Consider the following 10,934-nt stretch of genomic DNA (forward strand, 5'->3'; position numbering starts at 1 on the left):
CTGGTTTTCATCACCCTGGAGACCCCTACTTCCCTAACCAGGGGAACAACGGATGGCTAGAGGAGGAGCCCGAGGAAGAACCTGAGGAGGAGCCTGAGGAAGACCCTAAAGAGGAATCTGACGGGGAAGCAGAGGCCGAAGTTGAGGGCGAGCCTGCCGAATCAGAGGAAGATGAAGGAAGCCTCGAGGAGGATACTGACGATAGTGAAAGGGGTGATTCGGATGCGGAGTCCGAAGTCATCAACCCCCTTACCCGATCAGGGTGCCTGCCTATCGTGTAGGCCCCACTGGTCCTACACCTCCCTGGGGTATTGATCTTGGGAGATGGAGCAGACAGCAGGGACAGCAACCCCCGTACGACATGTCATGCGAGTTCTTTGACCTGAGAGACTGTCACACCCCCAAACCAAGGATGGCGGAAACGTCCGGGGGTGGAGGACTTCATGTATAGTATCATAACCACAATTTCAATAGTAATTTAAGCAACACAACCAACATATATATAATTGAAAAAGTTACATCACTTGTATGAATTACATGTTTCAAAATCAATTACAATATGTTGACAAAATATGAAAAGTTTGACGCCTTAACGTCCCATCCTCAAAAGCACTTGATAATCTGATTAGTGTTTTCCTGAGAATACAAGTTGTTTGAAAAGTGTCAACACAAAGGTTGGTGAGTTCATAAGCTTTTATTAATAAACTTAGTAGAAGTCTTTCACATGTAAATGTCGCGTTTGTTTCAGCAAAATCCGATATTTTCCTTGAAATCTGAAAAAATGTAGCCTTATAACCAAAGACTAAAATGTATGAGAAATCATCATTTCTTAGTAGAAATGTCGTGAGTTTAAAATGATATGGAAAGTAAATTTCTTTTATCAACCTAAAAACCTACTTCGGTTTATGAGACCCCGTAAACTTTATGAATTGTTATCTCCCTATGTGAGTCGCTATAATCATACTGTGACTATGTGAACCTGCCACAACGTTTCTCAGGCGTCGCGAATATGAAATGACATTTGTCACCCGTAGACCTGCAGGTCCCACTGTAGCTAGCAGCAAGGTGTGGGGTGTCAAACCCAATATAGATCTATATACAAGTATCACGTTCTCCCTCAAGGAGATTTTGATTATAACTACCAGGAATTATATCCCGCACTCGGACGTACGGGGAGAGAGAGAGTCTCACAACATAGGTTAACAAGTTTACGTGAAATGTGTGTGTGAATATAAATCTTTCTTGTATGAATGTACCCTTTTTGTACGAGTGCGTTGAGTGATGTATCATAAACTATACCTATTATAGTTTATCTAAAATGTATGTAATATGTATGAATTCTTTTATGGAAATGTATTAGTGTTGTGAATTTATCAAACTATACTTTTTATAGTTAAATAATACGTGTTCTAAATGAATGAATAATATTTAATATGAATGACTTAGTTTCAGTTCATAATGGTAAACTAACAAGGAAACACATTCAAATATTAGAACTTATGATTATACACTTTGCTCAACATAATACAAAGTGTTATGATATTTACATGCTGTTGGCTAACTTTAGCCATTCTGCCCTGTTTTTGGAAAAATCATAGAAAAATCATACGAAGTCGAAAACTAGATCCATAAATTCTGAGAGTTCGCAAAATGTGTCTAGTTTACTCATAATTTTTATCACGATTTTTAATGACTTCCAACTTGAGTGAATAAGTCCAAAATCACAGACTGGTCCGGATTGTTGTTTGAAATGATAGGCAGTTTTGTAAAAATCACCATAAATTGTAGAAAAATCGTATGGAGATGTGCAAGTAGCCATTTTAAAGCTAAGAACTTGAACTATTTGCACCTTGTACAGTTTTGAAAACAAAAATGTTTAAGATGCCCAAAACAGTCCGTGAATGGAGTTGAACTTTTCTGATGAAGGCTGTTAGAGAAATTTAGTTATGTTCTTAGTGTTTTAACTTGTATTCCCCCCTTAAAAACTTGAGAAAACATGAAAATGTAGGGGTATGAACTCACCTTAAGTGATTTCAGTAGATGATTGTTGAAGAATGGAAGTGTTTAATTCAAGAACACTTGGAGATGCCTTGAAGGTTTTCGAGAATCTAACATTATAGTTAGGGAGTTTGTGTAACCAATCAAAGACTTGAGTAGAATGAAGTGAAATAATAATAGGGAGGATAAATTTTTACTTACTAAGTGTGGAAGAACACTTGAAATCAGCCTTGGATCTCGAAAATTTGTGTAGAAGAGTTTGAGAGAAAAGTGGTGTTTGTTACTTAGTGGAATGAGAGAAATGAGAGAAAATGAGGAGTGTGGTTGTTTGTTCCAGCTCAAAAACGTGGGAGTGAGTGAAATTTGAGTGTAAGGGAACATTGAAGTGACATAGGTAAGGTGGGGAGGTATGGCTGGTCATAGAGTGGGTGTGGGGTGGTTGCTTGTGTCATAAGTTAAGGCAAAGTCAACACTCCACCTTAAATAAATCCCCCATTAGATCTTTATTATTTAGATAATGATTTTCATAAAAATATGTTTAAATTATGAATATTTAGGGTTTATTATGTTAAAATAAAATTTCTGGAGAAAATCCCTCTTTAAAATCACGAAAAACGGGCTTAAAATGTTAAAAATATCAAAAATGGGCTAAAAGTGACAAATCTGCGAATTCTGGCCGAGGCTCGGCCTTCTTATGCTGAACCGAGAGAGAGAGGGAGGCAGAACCGAGAGGAGAGAAGAGAAAGGAAGGAACCGAGAGCACGAAGAGACAGAGAGGAGAGAAAGGAACAGAGCGCGCGAAGAGACAAAGGGGAGAGAAGGGAACAAAGGGCGACAGAGACCGAGCGAGAGATAAGGAACAGAGGGCAACAGAGCGGCGGAGTAGCGAACAGAGACCGAGAGGAGCAGAGCGTGAAGCGACAGAGGCAGAGGCTCGATCTCTGGTCTCTTAGCCACCAGAGGCTCGGTCTCTGGTCTCTTAGCCACCAGAGGCTCGGTCTCTGGTCCTAAGAGGCCTCTCACTCCGGTTTCGGTTCCTAAAGCCTATTTTTCTCGTTTTCGCCCCGTTTTAAGCCGTTTTTGACCCGGTTAAGGGCCGGAATGACCCGAGTGATTCTAAAAAGTTACGGGAACTATTTGAGGGAGATTTGGAAGAGATTTCTCATACTTGGAGAGATTTGACATTCTTGGAGAGATTGCTCATACAGAGAGATATTTGAGAGAGATTTCACATACTTGGAGAGATTTGGGAGAGATTTGACCTTCTTGGAGAGATTTCCCATACAGAGAGATATTTGAGAGAGATTTGACATACTTGGAGAGATTTGGGAGAGATTTGACATTCTTGGAGAGATTTGTCATACAAAGAGATATTTGAGAGAGATTTCACATACTTGGAGAGATTTGGGAGAGATTTGACATTCTTGGAGAGATTTCTCATACAAAGAGATATTTGAGAGAGATTTCACATACTTGGAGAGATTTGGGAGAGATTTGACATTCTTGGAGAGATTTCTCATACAGAGAGATATTTGAGAGAGATTTCACATACTTGGAGAGATTTGGGAGAGATTTGACCTTCTTGGAGAGATTTCCCATACAGAGAGATATTTGAGAGAGATTTCACATACTTGGAGAGATTTGGGAGAGATTTGACATTCTTGGAGAGATTTCTCATACAAAGAGATATTTGAGAGAGATTTCACATACTTGGAGAGATTTGGGAGAGATTTGACATTCTTGGAGAGATTTCTCATACAAAGAGATATTTGAGAGAGATTTCACATACTTGGAGAGATTTGGGAGAGATTGACATTCTTGGAGAGATTTCTCATACAGAGAGATATTTGAGAGAGATTTCATGTAGGACAGTTGTGATTGTCCGGCATCGCAACGCATGGTTCGTAAACCCTGTTAAGCCTTGTTTAAGGATCTTACACACTCCTGATGAGTATGCATCATTGTTTTTATCAGTTTAGTTCATTGATTAGCATTAGGGCTTAGGAAATTTTCAACACAAGACTTTTCTCAAGTGATGTTTTCCCATTAATATAGCAAGTTATACAGTATGAACATAACACAAACCCTAATACACAAGGTTTAATAGAGTTGACCGGCTTGACTTGATGACTTGGCTTGACTCAAGATTGACGATTGTCACACATATCAGCAACAAATATTTGATTAATTGGTAATTATCTTCTATTTTGGTAAGGATATTCACCTAAAATCAATAAAAATCGGATTAAATCAATTAAAAACGTTTTTGGTAATAATCCTAAGCCAAAACAGCAAGAAAATCGCGAAAATCAGTTGGCAGACTCGCTGACTCATCGAGTCAGCACTGGACTCAGCGAGTTCAGTCATGGACTTGGCGAGTCCAACCCTAAAAACTCAACATTTTCGATTTTCAGTTAATATTCAATCAAATAAGCATCAAAGTCAACAACAAACAGCCCTAGACTCTGATACCACTGATGGGTTTTGAGCACTACATTAATCTTATGGTGTACATGCAAACCCTAATGCTTTGGATCTAGTTTGTCTAATGAACATGCAATTGAATTATCCAAAGCTATAAACCCTAGATCTAACATATTACAAACTGAATTAGGGTTTAGAGAATACTTTTTATTGTTTTGTAGCAATAACAATCTATTCCTCCTTGTAATTGGCTTCAGAAAGTTTAGTGCCTCAAGTGTTGCACCTCAAATGGAGTCACAAACACCACTAGCAATAAGGATGAAGGAGGAGAAGAGAAGAGGCACCCAAAACGTCTAGAAACCTTAAGGAATCAGTTAGCCACGTTTTTGGTGCCCTAGAGGTCCTTAAATATGTGAGGCTATTAGGGTTTTGAACTTAGGAAACCCTAATCTGACTGCTTAGGCTCTAAGTGGTCCATGGATTCCCTCCTTAGAGGTCTTGGACTATTTCTTATGGGTTTCCCTATAGAATTCGTCCACTCCATCCTCTATGGAGTCCATTAGCCCAATATTCAACTATCACACAATTAACAGTTCTAGTCCCCTTTATTTAATTAATGTCTTTTAGCCACAAAATTAATTATCAATTAATTCTTGACTAATATTAATTAAACAATATGATTTCTCCTTTAATATATTATTCTTGTAATATATTAATAAATCATAATTAATCTCCTCTCTCCTTAATTCTTCCTACAAGTTGCTATTGTGAAGGCAACTCAAAAGGACCATGCTCATAATCGGGTCAAGTACATACGAAAATAGTTATGGACTTAGGCACTAATCCAACACATATACATTTAATTTGTATTTAGTATTAAATTTAAGTTAAGTTGTTGTTGTCAGCATTGGAATGCCTATTAACATATCTCTTGGCAGATACATCTAAAGATGGTGCCAGTTGTCGATCAACAGTTAAATGAAATGACAACTCCTATAGATGATGAAAGTGAAACACGGAGGTAATAAGTCAAGTTTGTCATTAGAACAATGATTTAATATGAAAACAAGTTTCTTTTAGCTCATACGGGTGATGAAAGTGAAACAACCAAGAAAAACGTTTACCATGAAAATTTACAGATAATGTATAGTGGTTTTTTGTCAGTCAAATTGGATCCTAGTAAGGAAGTAATGAATCTGGATTGGTAAATGTCCACTCATAATGGTCTAACTCCAAGTATTTGTGTTAAACAACTTTTGCATAAACCAAGTAAATAATGATTGTTGTTTTGATGTGTAAGATCATTATTAGAAAAATGAACCTTATGTGGAAATTAACAATTTGTTTGTTTAAATACTTTGGGTTTGGTTATGGAGAAGTTTTATTTTCAAGGGTATATTTGTCCAAAAGTTCATTGTATTTATAGAAATAGAGGAAGTGAAGTTCAAATATTAATTATTTTTGCCATTTTGTGCAGGAGGAAGTGAAGTTCTTACTGTCCATGGTTTCTTGTGGTCTTGAACCTAAACGTAGGGATGAAAGTGGGTCCGAACTCCATCGCAAACTAAAATTGAGGGATTATAAGACTCAAGAACGCACCCTTATAAAGGAAACGGTTTTGGTTCAGTTTCGGGTAATCGGACCGGGTAAAATGTGTATGTAACCGGGTAATTAGAACTGGTTTTGGGTTTAAGACTCAGATGGGTATGTATTTTTTTTCTAAGGGCCAGATGCAAGAAATATCAATACACTTTTGTTTTTCATGTTTATTGTAACCTACTTTTGCTAGCTTCCCTGAGTGGGTGTGGGATGTAATATGTAGCAAGGGAGGAGAACAAAGAGAAGATGGTTTCGGTGAAGCTGGAGGTTTCGGGCGATGACCACAACTAGAAGTGATGTCGGAAGTGGGTCGAGGTTCACGATGATAGGTTGCAATAGGGTGAAGGCTGCTTGTCAAGAGGTTCCGAGAGATGGCTGGAATGGAGGTGTTCAGCTGGTTGAGATGAAATCGGTGATGCAATAAGTATTTTTTGGGTATTGATTCGTTTTTTGTAAAGATGGGTGGTGGTTTATAGCTTGATGTTTTTTTGGTATAGGGGTGTTTTACAAAAAACAAATAAAAAACAAAATAAAAACAAAAAAACAACCTTCTATATCTATCTAATCTGCTACACACAATCTACTATAATATGCTTTATTTATATTTGTATGTCGCTCTTTGCTGCTGAAAAAATGTATGTAGTGTTTTTTTTTGTTTAGTCATCAACTGCTCTACTGTATTTGATTTATTTTCTTTTGTTTATTATTAGCGCTTCGAGACAATGATCGCTTCGAGACAATGATCAGGATGATGGGGTTTAAAGTGTAAAACATGGTTTAAAAATACCCCATCAATTAACATCATGTACAACTCTTTTAAAAAAATTGTAGTAAAAGACATGAATTATTTAATTAACTTAAAATAATAAAATAAGCTCAAACACATTTTAACGTAATTGTCAAATTTTATGATTGAAAACAATCTAAAAATTACATTTGAAGGATAAAAATAGTTTTTGTAAACATATTTAGTGATCATAAAATTAGCACTAAACACAATCTTGAACATAAAACATTGATTATCCGGAAACAATGATCAAAATTCTATACTAATTAATTAATTTTTTGGGAAAACCTCTTGATAAGTACAAACTATATTTTATAAAAAAAAAAATTAATAATACACTAATATTTGATAATTTTTATCAGTATTATTCGTCGAAAAAAATTTGCAAAAACTATTACTTAGTGATACTTGCCAATACATGGTGTCTTATTTTTAATATGACATATTTCCTAGAACAAATTAAGCATTGAATTAAAACAAATCATTGTTCAGCATATAGGACACCCGATAGATATGTAAAAAATTTCAGCATAATCTCATTAATGTCAAAAAAGTTATAGGTCAACATGTTGGAAAAAAATTACTTTCCCAAGGATTCCATGTCCGTCTAAAAATAACATGTTCCATTTAAGTCAAAGAGAAAACAACTTTCAATTTCATTATGTTTCGTGATAGACTAAACTGCACAAATGGTCCCTATGGTTTGTTCAAAATTGCCACTTTGGTCCAAAAAAGTTTGGACTAGCACCAGAGGTCCAAGCTTTTCATTTTATTGCAAGTTTGGTCTGTTTCAAAATTGGAAGAGGATAAAATGACTTTTTTGCCCTTGTTATTTGTTTTTTATTTTCTTTTTATTTACTGCACTAGTTTTTAACTGAAAATAGAAAAAAAAATAGCTAAAAATAAAAAACAAATACAACTCTCTCTCTCTCTCTCTCTCTCTCTCTCTCTGATACATCATCTTCTTCAAAACCCACCATCATGTCGTCACCATTGTTCTTCCTTCCAGCCACCACAAATCAACCAACAAAAAATACAACCCAACACCAGGTATGTTATTGTCCTCATATCCCTTTATTCTTCTTCTTTCTCTTCTCCTTTTCTGTTTCTCTCTTAATTTAAAAAAACCCAGATTTGGGGACACTCCAAACCTCTGTTATGTCGATGATGAGGCAGCGATGGCACACCCATTCTTTCTCACCGGAGAAGATGAACAAAAACCAAACCAGATCCTAGCCTCAAGGTCGTTGTAAAATAACGATGATCAATCAGCGATGGTTACAAACAATGTCATACAAATCCAAGTAACATCTTTCTCTCTCTCTCTCTCTCTCATGCCCATTGCCTTCTTCCCATAGAATATCAAACACACACATTCTCTTTGAGAATTAAAAACACACACACACACACATTATCGTTTGCATTTATTTCCAGAAGTAGTTTTAGGGCTTTTAGCCCTAGAAATTAGATACAAGTTCACTTACTATCGTTTTCATTTATTTCAGATGTTCAAGTGTTCATAATAATCGATTTTGGGGTTGATTGTGTTAGATTGCAGAGGAGGTAATTGGACATCAGTGCTTCACCGGAAACCTCTTTTTGGATTCAATCGTTTTTTTGTGAGTTTTATTTATGTTTGGGTTCTGCTCTAATGTGAATCGCTATATCAGACTGTATAATGTAAAGGTGAAGAACAATAATTATAGATTTAGGGCTTCTCCTTTGAACTCGAAAATCAGGAATAAAAAGATGAAATCAAAGAAATCTTGATGCCTGTAACTTCAATAAACTCATAAGCAGATAGAGGACCAATACCGATGAAGAGATCTGATTAGCCATTTGTGTTTGTGTGTGTGTGAGAAAGAGAGAGAGTTTGCATTTTTATTTTCTATTTTATTTCTGTTATAAAAAAATATAGAAGGAAAATTTTCTTTTTTTATTTTTCTTTTAATCAGAAAAATCTTTAAATAATAAAAAAACTGAAAAAGAAAAAGGTAAGGGCAAATTCGTCTTTATGAAAAAGTTTATAGCAAATAGGACCAAACTCGCAACAAAATGAAAAGTTTGGACCTCTGGTGCTAGTCCAAACATTTTTGGACTAAAGTGGCAATTTTCGACAAACCACAGGGACCATTTGTGCAGTTTAGTCTTCGTGATAATAATCAATAAAGTTGAGAGACAAACAATTCCAAATGTAAACATTTATCTTCGAAGATCGTTTTCTCGCATGACCATGTGGCATTATCCGGAATGATATCACCTGTCAATATAAAAGTATTAGTGAAACCTGGAAACAATTCAACGACAACGAAGTCTATATATAAAATGTGGTGTATAAAAAAGTATTATAGGATTAATAACACATAATCAATCATGTGTTCATGTATCTTAAAATACATCTTTGGTCAAAGTCTCTACAAACTAATTCCGAATAAAACATTAGCATCCCCGCGCTTGGCGGGTAAGCGGCTAGTATATATATATATATATATATATATATATATATATATATATATATATATATATATATATATATATGTTTGTGTGTGAACGTGTGTCTCTGAAAGTCTCTGGCTTATCTCCCTAAAAAGAAGAGTGAAAAGGGGGTTTGTGTTAAAGAAACGAAAAAGAGATGGTGGATGTTAAAAGAGTGTGTTGTATGTGCGGTGACGTTGGTTTCCCTGATAAAATTTTTCGATGCACCAACTGCCACAACCGTTTTCAACACTCGTATGTCGTCAAACTTTTCCGATCATTAATATTTTTTCCGACTATTCGCCACAAATACCATCTCTCTCTCTCTCTCTCTCTCTCTCTCTCTCTCTCTCTCTCTCTCTCTCTCTCTCTCTCTGGCTCGCGCGGATGCATGGATGCGCTTTAACTTTTTACAAAACAAAAAGGATAATCTCCTATCCAAACTTTTCCGATTAAACGAGCTCTTATCTTTATCGCCTCCGGTCACCGCCCCATCACAACCATTAAATAAACTTTAATATTTATTATTTTTATGTTGACTAGAAATCGTCGTTAGTGGTAATGTTGACTTTTGAACACTAATATTATCACAAATTCCATGTTTAATTCCAACAATCCTTGAAAGAATGCTTTAAATTCTTTTTTAAGCAAGTGGGCTTCGCACTTATTTTATTTTATTTCATTTTTAGATTATTCAAATTCATTTTCTTTTCACAAAAATATATGTTAGGTATTGTAGCAACTACTACAACGAATCATCTGATCCGCCGGAGCTCTGTGATTGGTGCCAAATCGACGAGATTCGAAGCTCCAAACATGGATGTTCTTCGAAGAAACCGGCGGCAGTCAGCAGCGGCCGGTCGGAATATTCCGGTGACAAGATCAAACAACAAGTTCGTGAAGAGGGGTCGGAGAAAGGGAAGTCGCCCACAACTGGAGCTCCTTCTCCGAGGACGGGTACACGAAGGTACAAGCTTCTAAAGGATGTCATGTAGTGTTAGGAATAAAGAAAGGTAATATATATATATATATATATATATATATATATATATATATATATATATATATATATATATATATATATATATATATATATATATATATATATATATATATATATATATATATATATATATAAACCATTTTCTTCTAGAGTTGGATATGGATAATATTTGGTCTTGTTTTGTAAATTTCATCTAATTAGTTTATATTCAAAACTACATATTAATTTTCATGAATCCAGTACTTGTTAATTAGATTAGTAAATAGTTGAATGATTAATGCTCTTTAAATGAGTATTTGACATTAATTATGTATTGCGAACCTGGAATATTTATACCACGCAAAAGTATTTCTTTGAGTATATATATGCATGTCGTACTTGAAGTTGTTGTTCGGTTGTAATATAGGGTTGTTATAATTGTAGTTCAACAAATATTCGTATATTGTTTAAATAGCCATCGTGACTATTTTTGCATTTGAGGGACATGTACTTGTGTTTTAGCAGTTGTAAATATCATTTTATCCATTTTAGCAGATATTCCTGCCTAGTCACCTGCTAAATAAGTGAATTAGTGAATACATATAGCACATACTCATTAATGTGCGACTCGATGACACACTTGCTGGAATAGGGTCAACCATTCACATC

The 10,934-nt window shown here is 35.4% G+C and overlaps 1 protein-coding gene across 1 annotated transcript; it reads left to right on the forward strand.

Annotated features, from left to right (window-relative positions):
• The first annotated feature begins 9,355 nt into the window (after positions 1-9,355).
• Positions 9,356-10,316, forward strand: LOC145038525 (uncharacterized). The gene is made up of 2 exons (XM_078986862.1): positions 9,356-9,538; positions 10,014-10,316. The coding sequence occupies exons 1-2, from the start codon at positions 9,441-9,443 to the stop codon at positions 10,276-10,278; spliced, it is 363 nt and encodes a 120-aa protein (XP_078842988.1). The 5' UTR covers positions 9,356-9,440; the 3' UTR covers positions 10,279-10,316.
• Positions 10,317-10,934: the final 618 nt, after the last annotated feature.

This window comes from Lactuca saligna, chromosome 4 (assembly GCF_052625555.1).
Source record: "Lactuca saligna cultivar CGN05327 chromosome 4, ASM5262555v1, whole genome shotgun sequence".
In the NCBI taxonomy this organism is placed as follows: domain Eukaryota; kingdom Viridiplantae; phylum Streptophyta; class Magnoliopsida; order Asterales; family Asteraceae; genus Lactuca; species Lactuca saligna.

Bases quoted from the DNA above. Each gene is read 5' to 3' on its own strand.
- LOC145038525 (XM_078986862.1), top strand. From the start codon at position 9,441: ATGGTGGATGTTAAAAGAGTGTGTTGTATGTGCGGTGACGTTGGTTTC. The intron at 9,539-10,013 runs GTATGTCGTCAA...AATATATGTTAG, and splicing joins CACAACCGTTTTCAACACTC to GTATTGTAGCAACTACTACA.